Raw genomic sequence first — 13,529 nt, forward strand, 5'->3', positions numbered from 1 at the left:
GTGGTGTGAGATCTCTAGCAGCAGAAGGACCAAGGCTGTCTTTAATTTATGAAGGGGGAAGCACTTCACTGGCCCCCTGAGTTCCCCTCATCCTCCAATGGTCACGAATAGAGGTCGAGGTCCGCCCTGGCGCCGCAGTCACCATGCATTAGCGTCGTGGGGGCGACATCCCCTTGCGCAGTGTCAACCTATAAATACCCGCCAGACCCGAAGCCCAAACGGCTCGGCTCTTTGAGGGGAGGCTGGCGGCTGGGTGTACGCAAGGGTGGAGCAAGGCTGCTGTTATGTGCGGGCTTCAGAATGTCCAGCTGGTCAATAACTTGCTTAACGGATCGACTTGATATATACAGATCTAAAAGCGCATACTATGGTGACTACATTCCCTATAAACCTTACAGCTTCTCTACGATCCGACGAGAAAGATTTACAAAAAGAGACCTAAGAACTCCAACAAAGTCCTCGTGGCTATAAATGGGCAACCCCTGGCTACCTCTCCCATGACCCCTTGACTAACAACGCAGTAATACAAGAGTAAGATACGACGCTTCATCCCAACTGCTCCATCCAGTCCTCCCGCACAGGTCCCGGACAGGTCTACTGTACCGATCAGTTAATGTCTAGAAATTATGAATAGCTCGCACTCACAGTTTAAGCGTCAAATATCACCTCAATAATTCCTTGAGGGAACATGTTCACCGTGGGGTCCCACACATGTTGAACGTTCTTAATGCGAAACCTGGGATCTGCCTGGGCGAGGATGCGAGAGAAGTCCGCTTCGCTTCTCTCACCGGCATTGAAAACGGTCAACATGAGGAGATCGCTTGATCTAGATGCGTGTCAGAGATCGAGTAAGCTCACAGACTCAGGAAGAGGTGGGACCATACCGAATCGCCCTTTGGGCAAGAAGACCTTCTCTCTCCCCGCGGGGCAAGGCCAACCCATCAGTGATAATCAGTCGCACGCCAGGCCGGAGAGCAGCGACCTGGTTACGCAGGATTCGAACACAGTAGTGCTCTGGCCAGTTATGCAACACATTGTTGAACATGTACACATCACCCTCGCATGGCTGCGGATCCAGGAAACTATAGGGAACGAATTGAATTCTATCAGTCAGGTCCTCTGGAACAGTCTTCTCAAACCCAGCCATAGAGTTTTGGAGATCCTGGATGATGAACCGGCGGTTGGGGTTGGGGAAGTTCTTCGCAATTTGAATACTTAGATGCCCCGTTGAGCCACCGACATCGATGACTAGGCCATCTCCCAACGTGTCCCATGGGTACTTCAATATGGAGGAGAAGACACTGTTTTCGTTCTGGACCACAGTGAATGGGCCTCGCGGGAAGATACTGAATGCCTTCATTGCCCTTGAAAATCGCGTTGCCACTGCAGGATCCTCCTGGATGAGATCATAGCGCGGCTTTTCCTTACCAGCCTGATGGGAGGGTGCAGCATGGTTAGGCTCTAGGTCCCTCCATTTCGTCAGGGCTTCAACCAAGTGAGGGTGTGTAGAGAACCCCAAATCGCTGGTCAGCCAGAAGCTATCGGCTAATAGGGGCTCCTGAACGAGCATCAACGAATATGGCGAATGCGCAACAAACTCGGGACGAGGCTCCACAAAGAGATGATGGTGGGCCATGGCGTGCCGGAGAATAGACCTGAGAGCGAGCTCCGGGATGCCACCGCATTGTTTGCTTAGGCTGGCGTACGAGATATCTCCATCGACTGGTACCTTGCTTGGGATATCCCACCGTGCGATAGCCTGTAGACTGGCTCCATTGTACTAAGGAAGAACGGTGTAAGCCTACCTCTGGAATTCGGTAATGTCGGCCATGGACGATAAAAGACCACGAAGGCACTCACAGCCATGGCTAGATTAAAGAAGCCCGAAGGGCCACGGAGCAACTCAACAAGTTCGGTCCCCGCCTCAAGCGCCTTGTATCGAGTGGCTTCAATATCAGCCGGCACAGGGATGGTCCCAAACCTGCCGGTCCCATTCAGCTCAAATGACAGGGGTGGTAAATCATTTTCCTGGAGATACGTTTCTATCTTTGTTGAGCTTTCTAGAACGGATTTCGCTAACTGCACAATTTGAGAGTCTGGCATGGTGTGTATAGAGTTTCGAAGCCAAAGGTTGAATGATAGTTTCTCATGTGCTCTGCGATGAAAAGAATGAAGATACGAACAAGGGATTGTGTGGAACTATTTCCAGGCCCAGATTAACTCTGCTGAATATATCTTCGCGTCCGGCGGTAACGGAATAGTTACGATGCGGTGAGCCTTGAATGTGCCAGATGTGTTGTCACGGCATGCATTCCTCGTGAGGCAAGGATTGCATGTACGGATTGCTTGTGTAACGACGATGCTGCAGGGGTGCAAATGCCTGCTCTGCTCTGAGATCAGCTCTCAGATAGCCACTGGAGACAAGTAAGGGAGAGCATCTCGAGTATTCTGACCCAGTCTTGCTAGACTACAGGACATGAATTTGCGCAGGCCTAGGTTGAACACGTCATTCGGCAACCTCCGACAATGTCCTTTAGTGACTATAACAGGATTACTCGAGAATTGGAAAGGAGACCAGATTACAAGCTATGCACTAGGGACCTAACCAANAAGAAAGCGCAACATAGATTCCCCTTTCCCACAGGAAACTGCAGTACGTATTTCAATTCGTGAAGAAGATTGCTTAGTAGCAGCGATTGCCCTAAAGTTACTATACAGAAAATAGACCGTATCTAGGGAGCAACCATAGGACTGCGCCAGCTGGAAACTCGATTGTGTCTCCTGCACAGTGAAGGCTGTAATTATATTTCCTAGAGTCAACTATCTATTCAGGCTCCCTTTTTCTTTTCATCATCATTGAGGATGAAAGGCGAGATCGACCTGAGCAAGAACTTCTGCCACCCAGCTTCAAAGCGTTTCAACTCTCCACAACCAGCAATTTAGGACGGTCCCAGCCACCTTATCAAGCACCGCTTCCCCTTTGGTGCCATCAGAAAGTGTATTACTTGATCCATATCTTCTTCAGTGCTATTCCCGTGAAATACTTCTGCACGAGGGAATGCGCGGAAGAAATAAGAAGTTGCTAGACGAATCTCCTGTAAGGCTAGATGTAACCCGATGCAGATTGGTACACTGATTAGTGAAGCTCTGCTAAAAAAAAAAGAAAGATGCGCCCTCGGTTAAGGAAACCTACTGCGAGATCCTCCGCCAAATGGCATAAACGCATCTTTCATCATTTTTGTGGGGGTTTCCCAGCGACATGGATTAAACCTAAGCAAAAAAAGGAAGTCAGGATATGGAAAAGGGTGATACGATTTATAACGAGATGTGGTCCTTGCCTAGTAGGGTCTGGAAATATTGTTGGATCTCGGTGTAGAGAGTAAGCCTGGTTGCTGATAGTGGTCCCCTCTGGGACAAAGTGGCCAGCAAGAATTCTGCCTCCAGATGGCATCACCCGGGGTAGTACAGAGGGCGCAGCAGCGTACAAACGGAGGGCCTCGTTGATTACCTGGCCCAAGAACGTCAGTTGACGAGTATCTTGGTCGTTGAAGCCGGGGGGGAAGAGAGTTGACTTCCTCCAGCAAGGCGTATTCTATACTGGGATTATGACAAACAGCCCACACGAGATATGTCAGAGAGGTAGCAGTCGTATCGCTTCCCGCGATGATATAGCTAATAGCTTCATCTCTAATCTCGGCAACGGTTAATTCGTCTGCAGTGGCGTTGTAGAGTCTGGTAAAAAGCGACCCCTTTGGCTTTTCGGCGTTGGTGACAAGCTGTTTTTTGTAGCGGGCAATGGCTTCATTGGCGTACTGCACCATTCGGTGGCCGCCAGATACCTCATCGGGAATGAAAAAGGAGACGGCAGATACTGGCCAGCTTGATGAGAGAAGGGAAAGTTGTATTGAGGCCTTCCACCATACTAATAGCCTTGAGATTAGTGATGAATTGACTTTCCTGTGCTGCAGTCAGTTCCTTTTCTCTCTTTTTTTGTCCCTTGAGTAACTTGACTATACCGTTCCAATCTCGAGTAGGCCAAGTGATTGCCCAAAACTCAACTCACCGATGATGTCGCTTGTAATGAGGATCCACTATTTATGGACATTGACAACACCTGCTTGTTCCATGTCATCTTTCATACGGTGAATGGTAAATTGGATCCTGGAATCGGCCAACGGTTCCACCACGCGGAGAGTGGTATCAGACATTGGCATAGAAAGAAGACGCCGGTTCCCGCTGTGGAATTGTGGCTTATTTGTGTTAAAGAGATTTTGAACCCCCTTGGGCGTGAGCGTCTGATACCATGGCGATTTCATATACTTCCCGCCGACCCAATGAATCTCTCTAACTGCGCTGATATCCGACACAGCGACCTCGCCAGGACTCAAACGGACGAGAGGGCATACAGTGCGTCAGGCCCCGTCAGCTGAAGTAGTCCTAGCTGGTTTTCTGGCGTGGTCGTGGGAGCGGGCGATGGGAACGTGCAACTGTCAGATGAACTAGTCCGCTTGTTTAAGGATTGACTCCCATTATTACACGTGTCATTCAAGATCTGACTGAAAGCGGCGGATCATGGAGGCAAGGGCAGCAATACCCAGGGAGACGGTCAGACGTTGGAGTCTATTAAAAAGTGCTATTTCAGATTCAGCTTTGCGACTGAGGTGTGGACTACAAGTTTCATTTTTTTACTTTAAATCCCTCTACCGGTATTAGCCCCGGGCTATAATATTTGTGGGGTCTTAAGACTCAAGAATCAAATACGATAAGCTATACCCAGTCAGGACCTTCACTAACTAATATATAAGATTAGCTATATAATACTAATGCTCCTCTAATTTCTCGTAACTAAGCCCAGAGGCAGATAAGCTGAACACTCATCTCCAGTTACCCTATATACCACTGTTTAGTGACGGTCAGTACATACGACCACAGGGTGTGGAAAACAGGGCTTCCCGTCCGCTCAGCCGTACTTAAGCCACACGCCGGCTGGTTAGTAGTATGGTGGGTGACCACATGCGAATCCCAGCTGTTGTATGTTTTTATCACGTCAGTTTCTTTTTCTTCCTCAACTTGGTCTCACGATACCGCCGTTTGTCCTCGTCACTGCTCTCGTCTTCGTCTTTTCCATCGTCGCTGTCGGCCTCTGTCTTCTCGTCCTCAGTACTATCCGCACCCTCTTCCTCTTCATCTTGATCCCAGTCACCACCGCAATCGGCACGATGATCGCTATCATCAGTATAGTAATCTTCCTCCTCAGAACTAGCATCATCCGTTCCGCCATTTTTCAATCCCTCGATCCACTCATGGGATCAGCGATTCTGGGCTTGGCAGCATCGCGCGACGGACATTCCGAGGAAAGACAGCTCCCCAGGGCGAAATATATTCCTCCTCGGAGCGATTGTCATCAAAATGTGTAGAGCCAGATAAGTACTTCCCCCTCAGGACGGTGTAATCGTAACCAAGCTGCTGCGCGCCTTGTCTTTCCCAGTAGCGCAGGGTTTTCGCGGTCCGATGAATTTCCAAATCGTCCAAGTTCTCAAAGACGTATATGCAGAGCAGAGTCGGGGGCCCCTGTTGCGACGGTCTACCCGGTGCCAGTCTCTCTCGTCCGTATTCGCGGCAACCAGGAAAGACTCATTCTCAGATTCCGCAATCAGGGTAGGCTGAACACTATGCCATATCTTCAAGAAGCTTTCCGATTGTTGCTTTTGGCCGACCTTGTACATGCAGAAGATCTCCTGAAACGCCTTATCGCAGCTCGGCACAGAAACTGGCATCCACTCCAACTGACCATCGGAACCGGAGATAAGCTGATGGTGCCATCGGATTATTGCCTCTCTGAGGTTTTCGGATGCAGACGGGGCTTCGCGGTATCTGCGGAGCTCGTCTACAAACTCCTCCACGTTGGCCACTGATTCTGCGGCTGTCTCAATTTCATCGCGATCTGCCCACGTCCTGCCAGTAGCATCCTGTGTGCGTCTGAATAGTTCCGTGATGCCGTCGTCAGTAATGGCCACGAATATCAACTTTCTTGTCGGCTGCCAGTCAAGGTCAAGATACGCGTAGACCTCCAATTGCAGGTATATTGGTATGTCTTTTTCGACTACTTGTTGCCTGTTGAACTTTTCGCCTGTCCATTCTTCTCTGACCATGTCTAATATAGATTCATTGGGGAAAAGCCAAGGGTCTTTGCGAAGTAACTGCCAGACTAGCCGTGCAAACCGCTTTGCATGGTCCGGGTGCTGGAAATTCTCGAAGATGTCCGCTATATTAGTCGCGGTGATCAGGAGCCCCTCCCCAGTAACCAAGACTCGTCTTGCATCGCGAACCCAACCTTGTTTGTACTTGATGACGTCCTTGACCTCTTCATGGATGGTCTCTAGATTTTGAGGGCCAGAGGCCATAGTCATTTTCCCCAAAGTGTCGGATAAATCGGAGACGGAGGGTGCGATTTTGGCACCACAGGCTTTGGAGTCAGGTACCATCATCGACTGTAGCCTCTCGTGGATATCAAGTCGATATATATCCAATGCCCAGTCAAAGACGCAGTCAAGCAGTAGCACGAGCTTCAGGGCACCCCGTCTTCCTGAGATGTCACCACTCCATACAGTATAAATATTCTGCAGGTGTCAGCATGCCGCTAGAGCTCCCAAGGGGGCCAGTTGGGTTTCACCTACGTATGCATCTTCGTCATCCTCATCACGCTCCGTAGTAGCGACGTATAGCTTCCAGATCTGGGCCTTGAAGCTGACAAGCCATACTCTTGGCAGCCTGTCGTTGGCCTGCACCGCCGTCGAACTCTCGAGGAGACGTTTCTGCGTCCGCAACATCTCATACGCTGGAAGTGCCATCTGCCGCTCCATGTCCTCCAGGCTATCCGGTGCCTTTGCCCTTTTAGCTTCAAGAACAAGAAAGGGGAAGATCATCCCACTATTTTTCTTAATTTTGGCGTCCTTTTTGGCGAAAATGTCGGGTTCTATAACCGTTCCCACCCATTTACGCGGGTCTAATCTGGCCGGTGCGTTGAGGATCCTGGACGTTTTGAGCCCGTTATATAATCCCACGACTAAATCTGGGCGAAGCCCCTTTGGTATTCGACCTTGGAGATCCGGCTCATACTGCACTTCCTTACCACGAAAGCTCTTGAAGACACGGTCCTTGGGGCGAAGATTCCTGTGGAGCGACGGGGCTGAGTTAGATCTAGTAGGTCTCCCAGGCAAACATTCGTAGCAATCAGAAATTCCATGGCTTACTTACTCCATAGACCAGTTTGGGCAAGCACATTTTACACGTTTACGTCGTCGTCTCCGAAGATTGTCCCACCTTTCACCGCGTTCATCGCCAATAGGAAATTCGAAATCCGCTCGCCATAAGCGTTTGGCGCACTAGATACTGTAGGCAAGGCGTAAGTTGTTGGGGTCCCACGCAATGATACGGCTCATTTAGAATGGGATCAAGGATAAATCTTACCATGCATGGTGCGTGGTGAGAGGGTTTAGAATCTTTGTTTCGACCTGCTGTCGCCAATCTTGTTCATTATGCTCGGTTTTCAGGCACGACCGGACTGCTTCCAGGATAGCGTTCTTCCGTTCATTCGTGATACTTGAGCTGTGCTGCCGATTCTTCTCATATGTCGCCTCTTCAATCGCCTGCACTACATTGTACTCGCGCTGTAGGCTTGGAGGGAGAGGGTCGTCTATGGAATGAAAATGTATATTGCGTTCGTTCATAAGTCTTGCCAGGGAGGTTTGTCGTTTTGCATGGTCTTTATTTGCAATTGGCGTCGACATGATGGGCCCCGTGGAGAGATTTCTTGGGAGCAAAAAAAAAAAAAGAAAAAAGAAAAGAAAAAAGGGGGAGGAGAAAGGAAGTTGTTGCCAACGCTCTGCTGAGATCAGCGGTGCTGGGATTGCAGTACTTCTGTCGAACCTATTCCTCACTTGGTAAAGCTTTCTGTAACTAAAGTTAGTGACAACGACGCTCCGAGTTTTCCAGCCGTCAAGATCCGGTGATCAAACCACGCAATCATGCTATTTTAGCACTGGCTGAAATCCGTAAAGCGCAAAGCGCAACATGTCAAGGTGAACAACCAGGACGTACGACTGAAGAATTGGGGCTGATGGAGACAAGGTGGAGTCGTTGCTCCTGTGAAATAAGAAGACCTCTTCATAACGGCCGTACCATTCCATCGAGATTAAGAGTTAAGGAATGAAGTATGCTACCATAGCATTGATCATTCCACGAATGACGGCGCTCAGCAGGGGCGTGCGGCCGAGTCTAACTCTTCTGTTTGGATCAGCCGAGAAACATGCAATTGATGTCAAACAAGCCGTGGATGAGATACCCGTAGGGCCACAGAGCATTTGGCAAACCGTGGAGGCGCCATTCGGACAGTAGCTGAAGCCAGGGCTTTGCCATGCTTCTATGCTTATTCTTGTCCCACAGATAAGTGGCTGGATGCAATCTATATACGCATTTCTCTTACAACATGGTGTCACGTGAATAGTAGCAGCGTATCGGTCAATAGATAAATAATAGCCATAGCTCAAGTATATCTATTACCTTCCTGGCAATTCTGTGGTTATTTTTCGTAGTCTATTTTCTGAAGACACTAGTCTCATTCTTTTCCTAGTACTTGAGCTCTCAAAAACAAATATGGCAGAAAGCCTGCTGATGTTCGAGGTTACGCTTCATTAGATCACTTGAAGCAACAGAGCATTTAAGGTTGGAAATCAGAATATCCATACACAGCAGTGCCTTTTCCATCAAATGTGATTTTCGAAACTCGAGCGTTCATACTCAGGCGTCTGATTCCTCACCTGGAGGAGCCGGAACGCGGCTGTCAAAAGCAGCGTTAATTACCGACTTATACATGCTGTTTTATGTTTTGTCCTCACCACCAATCGTAAAGAATGATAACCTCCAGGGATGCGATAACCCAAATTGGCGTTTCTGGCTAAGTTGCCCAGATGCCAAGAAGTAGATGTGCGTGGTTATTCCCGTTGTGGCGTCTACATCCCGCCGCGGGCTCTCAAAGGATTCGCATCTTCGCTGACAGTTGCCCGATGAAATAACAGAACAAGGGAGCCATATATTTTCATCGCCTCTCGAGGGGAATCACAATGGCTTATATGAACAGAGGACCTACCCACACCCGTGGATGTCATGCAGCTGAGCCCTAACCACTGTGCAGTGGAGGCAATAGCCGCCACCCCGCATTCTCCGCTTATCTTGCAGGTGCCTCTGATCAGGGCTGCTACTGCCCATATCTCTCCAGCTAATGAGAAGCAGGATATTTCATATATGTGCTCACATATAGTGCGGAGAGACCTATACCCGTCCAGGTAACAGTGTCCAGATCGGATAATATATCGTTTTCAGTTTTACAGTTTACCACTTACAACATCCACATGCCCTCTTGTCGTTTCGTTTCTCCGCATGGAAAACTGTCACCCCATCTTCCTGGTTATTTAAATAAGGTGAGGAGGCCCCTGAATGGCTCTTGCTCAGGCAGAAAGACGAATCCAACACCGCTATCAGCCATATCTTCCCTATTCTCGAGCTGTGTTTGGCTCCATTACTTTGTTTTCTCGCGCCCTTTCTCCTCTAGATCTGCGTAGATGGCCCCCGACGCGAACGATTTCGTCCCCGGCACGGTCCGACTGGTCGATGTAGACGAACAAGCCGGTAAAGCAGATATCGTCTTGGTCCCCAGGCCGAGTGCTGACCCCGAGGACCCCCTGAATTGGACTAGAAGCCGCAAGTTACTTGCTCTATCCATGGTCTACTTATATAATCTAGCTATGGGTATCCCGACTTCCCTGCAGTACTCCCTTCTGTCGGATATTACACGCGATACAGGTATCGATACGGCTACTCTTGTACAGGGTAATGGCCTTATGATTCTATTCTTCGGTTGGGGCCCTGCGTTAATCTGGCAGCCGCTGGCCCTGACATATGGCCGTCGTGGTGTTTATCTCCTGTCAACCCTACTGGTTGTCCCGATGGCCATGTGGACCGCATATTCCAGTACTGCTGGTGAATGGTATGCGCACCGTGTACTGATCGGGATTATTGCATCGCCCTTTGAGGCATTACCTGAAGTCACTATCTTTGACCTCTTTTTCGCTCATGAACGGGGAGCCTTTACAAGTGTTTATACCTTTGTACTATTTGGCTCTACCTTTATTGCCCCCTTGGTTGCGGGATGGTTCAATGATGCATATGGATGGCGCTGGACAATGCAGTTTGGAGCTATTTTTGCCGCGTTCTGCTTCGTCGTCTTGTTCTTGTTCCTCGAGGAAACTATCTACTTTCGTGACTCCGTTGAAGGCGAGGCCGAGCCTAACCCTAAGTCCTCACCATTATCCGATAATGAGGAAGAAAGAGGACCCCCTCCCTCCCCAAATGCACCTGTCCTAGAAGGTTCTCAAAGCAAGGATGGCGATATTACTGCTGCTTCTGCTGGCAAGGTATCCCAAACACCATCATCCCCCAAACCCGAGCTCATCACGGACATCACGCCTGAGCACAACAACCCCAAGGGCGTCTTCCGCCTCGCCAAAAGCTTCAAATTTTTCACCGCGCTCCCCGGCCGCCCCAGCAACATGGACATGCTCCGCATGATCTACTACCCGGTGGTCTTTATCTTCCAGTTCCCCACTGTTCTCTGGTCCGGGTTCCTGTATGGAATCAATCTGGCCTGGTATAATGTGCTGAATGGTACAACCAGCCCTGTACTCAGTGCCCCTCCCTATAATTGGACAGCCGCCCTCGTTGGCTGTGTATACACAGGCCCTATTATCGGCGCAGCACTCGCAGCCGCCTGGTGTGGGCCCGGTGCAGACAAATTCGCGCTTGCTCTCGCACGACGTAATGGTGGCATCCGCGAGCCCGAGCACCGTCTCTGGCCACTCCTAATCTCAGGAGTCATTTCCGCAGCGGGGTTGATTCTATGGGGCGTGGGCGCAGACCACCATATCCACTGGGTAGGGCTTGTGTTCGGGCTGGGGCTGATGACCTTTGGAACCGTGACGGGCGGGGCAATCGCGGTGTCGTATAATGTTGACTGTCTGAAGGAAATCGGCGGCGAGTCGACGGTGTCGGTGATGATGATGCGGAATACGATTGGGTTTGGCTTCAGCTACGCGATTACACCCTGGTACACGAATATGGGCCTGCAGAATTGCTTCATCACTGCCGGGATGATGTCGCTGGTCTGCACGTTGACTTTCCTTATCATGGTCAAGTATGGAAAGACTCTGCGGAGGATGTCCACAAAGAGATATCTGAAGTATATCGCGAGGGTTCCGGCGAAGATGTCTTGATCTGTCTTTACTTTCTATTGGTATGTCTGTCTGCCTGTATCTCGGTCTGGAACTGCAATACTGACTTGACCTGATTAAGCTCCTCTCCTCTGGACCCTCCTTGCCCTGTCGCAAGGTCCGTTTCTATAAATCAAGGTACAGTCAATATATATTGGCTACTGACAGGTACTTTCTCCCTATTTTACCTCAAGGAGAGGCAGGCACGCAAACATGAATATGCAAACTAACCGGCCAGAAGCACATCAGGGACTTGGCAGTCTTTCTTTCTTACAGGAGCCAAACGCAACCTTGCATTGTCTAATGACCTGTATAAGAGCCTCTCCACACGCACGAAACCCCTATACGAGCCAGATGCGACACTGTACACTCTGCCCACGCACGATGACCCGACAACAACGTTACGAGTACAAGGTCCAGACGCGACTATATACTAGCATAGCTTTACACCTGTACATAGGCCGGAGAGACCTGTATTCTTGCCGAGTATAAGAAAGGAGTTGGTTAGGTAGAGGATGCATGCATCGCGATTTTATGTAACTATTGTATTTCCTTGATAACATCAACTAGCCATTGCTCCTACCATTCAATGGGATATTCACCTGGGAATAGAGCAATCTAAGGAGTATGTAGAGTAATACATAATCCATGCGATGTGCAGGTTTCGAATGGTTCCTTTTTGTGACATTCTAGCTCTTCTCCACTAGTTAATCCGCGCTCGATACGACTTGGAATTAGGGAAATTCCGGAGCAGCTCCCTTGATTTTCGTGTATGCCTGTTGAACTTCCGTCCGTCCAGTCATCTCGTTTAACCATTGACGGATATTGGGATACTTGTCCAGCGTCAGGCCCGCAAAGCCAAACTGTCGCACCCAAGGCTCAAAATGATAGTCGACTGCCGTGATCCGTCCAGGCAAGATGCTATGCCCGCCGGACTTCTTGAGCTGCCCCTCCAGCACTTCATAGCAGCGTTCTGTCTGCGCTGAGTAGCGCTGCAGGGCGTCTTCGTTACGGGTTGCGTGATAGTGGCTATCAAAGGTCAATCTCAAGCTTGACAGAATATAAGTTACCGTAACTTACCGAAACCAATTCGTTTGTCCAGTCATCGGCCCCAGCGTCGAAAGCAAGAAGTACTCCCACTTCTCAAAGTCGACTATATCCTGTTCGGAATCGCCTACCGGACCCAAAATGTTATCCTTGTCATAAACGCGCCGGATATAGTTCATGCAAGCACCGGATTCCCAGGACACCACACCGGTGTTGGGGTCTTGGAGTGCTGGCACACGACCATTTTCATTTATTCGGAGGAAAGCTTCGCCCTTGACGCCCTTTTGGGGGTCGTCGCCGAAATCCCACTGTTGAACGGTATAGGGGAGATGCAGGGCTTCGAGGGCGATGGCGATCTTGATGGGGTTAGGGCCCGTGGCATGGGCGTGGAGTATAAGCGGTTGCATATTGATGGATCTTATTCAAGGAATCTTTTTTGGAATACGCAATCACTAGTTAGTAACCTTGACGTGAGAAAAGCGCATTAATTATATAGGAAGACGCTGCTGACAAATTGAGAATATTAGCTCAGTATTGCCACTGAGTTACATCAAGTCAGAGGTCATGTTGGGGTACAAACTATTGGAGCCGTCTCCACTGGTAGTAAAGAGTTAAAATTGGCCGTTACTAATTAGTGGAACATGACATCACCCCTTGGCTCTTTGGGGCGGATGCGGTAGCTTGAAGCAGTGACTGGGGTAATTCTGGCAGAGATAGAAGATGCATTGCTTTTATTATGCTAGTGACAACGTGGATTCAAAAGCTGGTCGCGGATGGGTGGACAACCCCTCGGCTGTCGTGGACATTTGCCTCGAATTACAAGCTTCCTTATATATCTATATACCAGGCGTTGCCGTAGCCAGGGTTATAGCCCTGAAATAACAATTATATCGAGTCAGGTAATACATATATTACCATAATAATACTTATAATAGAATTTAAAATATAGAGGAAGACATAATTAATAAATCTTAGGAGTAGGCCTTAATTTATAGATAATCCACCTGCCGTGCTGTCGATCCGAATTGTCAGATGTTCATCGAGAGTACTTCCGCTGAGTCATCAATACGGTATTGCCTGCTGAACGACTCCATCCTGAGCAGCACTGTTTACCTCGGCAATAGGATTTATTCTTGGACCGTCAACGCCATCATATAT

The 13,529-nt window shown here is 49.3% G+C and overlaps 7 protein-coding genes across 7 annotated transcripts; 2 read left to right on the top strand and 5 right to left on the bottom strand.

Annotated features, from left to right (window-relative positions):
• Positions 1–648: 648 nt before the first annotated feature.
• On the bottom strand, positions 649–2,103 carry ASPSYDRAFT_28256 (uncharacterized protein; the record flags this gene model as incomplete). The annotated part of the gene is made up of 3 exons (XM_040844492.1): positions 649–826; positions 885–1,780; positions 1,861–2,103. 3 exons carry the CDS (start codon positions 2,101–2,103, stop codon positions 649–651), a joined length of 1,317 nt encoding a protein of 438 aa, XP_040706432.1.
• Positions 2,104–2,939: 836 nt separating this feature from the next.
• On the bottom strand, positions 2,940–4,574 carry ASPSYDRAFT_55451 (uncharacterized protein; the record flags this gene model as incomplete). The annotated part of the gene is made up of 7 exons (XM_040849040.1): positions 2,940–3,132; positions 3,190–3,270; positions 3,339–3,537; positions 3,599–3,839; positions 4,017–4,091; positions 4,113–4,383; positions 4,558–4,574. The coding sequence occupies 7 exons, from the start codon at positions 4,572–4,574 to the stop codon at positions 2,940–2,942; spliced, it is 1,077 nt and encodes a 358-aa protein (XP_040706433.1).
• A 379-nt stretch (positions 4,575–4,953) lies between these two features.
• ASPSYDRAFT_41304 (uncharacterized protein) lies at positions 4,954–7,006 on the bottom strand. Its single transcript, XM_040846249.1, has 3 exons — positions 6,932–7,006; positions 6,678–6,884; positions 4,954–6,620 (listed from the first exon to the last, which is right to left on the bottom strand). The coding sequence occupies exons 2-3, from the start codon at positions 6,861–6,863 to the stop codon at positions 5,439–5,441; spliced, it is 1,368 nt and encodes a 455-aa protein (XP_040706434.1). The 5' UTR covers positions 6,864–6,884; positions 6,932–7,006; the 3' UTR covers positions 4,954–5,438.
• On the top strand, positions 6,675–7,408 carry ASPSYDRAFT_656931 (uncharacterized protein). The gene has a single exon (XM_040850320.1). The coding sequence runs from the start codon at positions 6,862–6,864 to the stop codon at positions 7,228–7,230; it is 369 nt and encodes a 122-aa protein (XP_040706435.1). The 5' UTR covers positions 6,675–6,861; the 3' UTR covers positions 7,231–7,408.
• Positions 7,265–8,279, bottom strand: ASPSYDRAFT_41306 (uncharacterized protein). Its single transcript, XM_040846250.1, has one exon. It carries the CDS (start codon positions 7,788–7,790, stop codon positions 7,467–7,469), a length of 324 nt encoding a protein of 107 aa, XP_040706436.1. The 5' UTR covers positions 7,791–8,279; the 3' UTR covers positions 7,265–7,466.
• Positions 8,280–9,454: 1,175 nt separating this feature from the next.
• ASPSYDRAFT_657022 (uncharacterized protein) lies at positions 9,455–11,565 on the top strand. Its single transcript, XM_040850321.1, has 3 exons — positions 9,455–9,479; positions 9,541–11,347; positions 11,407–11,565. Exon 2 carries the CDS (start codon positions 9,621–9,623, stop codon positions 11,325–11,327), a length of 1,707 nt encoding a protein of 568 aa, XP_040706437.1. The 5' UTR covers positions 9,455–9,479; positions 9,541–9,620; the 3' UTR covers positions 11,328–11,347; positions 11,407–11,565.
• Positions 11,566–11,572: 7 nt separating this feature from the next.
• On the bottom strand, positions 11,573–12,830 carry ASPSYDRAFT_41308 (glutathione S-transferase family protein). The gene is made up of 2 exons (XM_040846251.1): positions 12,405–12,830; positions 11,573–12,374 (listed from the first exon to the last, which is right to left on the bottom strand). The coding sequence occupies exons 1-2, from the start codon at positions 12,776–12,778 to the stop codon at positions 12,059–12,061; spliced, it is 690 nt and encodes a 229-aa protein (XP_040706438.1). The 5' UTR covers positions 12,779–12,830; the 3' UTR covers positions 11,573–12,058.
• Positions 12,831–13,529: the final 699 nt, after the last annotated feature.

The sequence above is a fragment of the Aspergillus sydowii genome (genome assembly GCF_001890705.1).
Source record: "Aspergillus sydowii CBS 593.65 unplaced genomic scaffold ASPSYscaffold_2, whole genome shotgun sequence".
Taxonomy (NCBI): domain Eukaryota; kingdom Fungi; phylum Ascomycota; class Eurotiomycetes; order Eurotiales; family Aspergillaceae; genus Aspergillus; species Aspergillus sydowii.

Coding starts and splice junctions, on each gene's coding strand:
- ASPSYDRAFT_41308 (XM_040846251.1), bottom strand. CDS start 12,778: ATGCAACCGCTTATACTCCACGCCCATGCCACGGGCCCTAACCCCATC. Junction 12,375..12,404: donor GGACAAACGAATTGGTTTCG/GTAAGTTACGGT, acceptor TATTCTGTCAAG/CTTGAGATTGACCTTTGATA.
- ASPSYDRAFT_41304 (XM_040846249.1), bottom strand. CDS start 6,863: ATGGAGCGGCAGATGGCACTTCCAGCGTATGAGATGTTGCGGACGCAG. Junction 6,621..6,677: donor AGGATGACGAAGATGCATAC/GTAGGTGAAACC, acceptor TGACACCTGCAG/AATATTTATACTGTATGGAG.
- ASPSYDRAFT_657022 (XM_040850321.1), top strand. CDS start 9,621: ATGGCCCCCGACGCGAACGATTTCGTCCCCGGCACGGTCCGACTGGTC.
- ASPSYDRAFT_41306 (XM_040846250.1), bottom strand. CDS start 7,790: ATGTCGACGCCAATTGCAAATAAAGACCATGCAAAACGACAAACCTCC.
- ASPSYDRAFT_656931 (XM_040850320.1), top strand. CDS start 6,862: ATGTCCTCCAGGCTATCCGGTGCCTTTGCCCTTTTAGCTTCAAGAACA.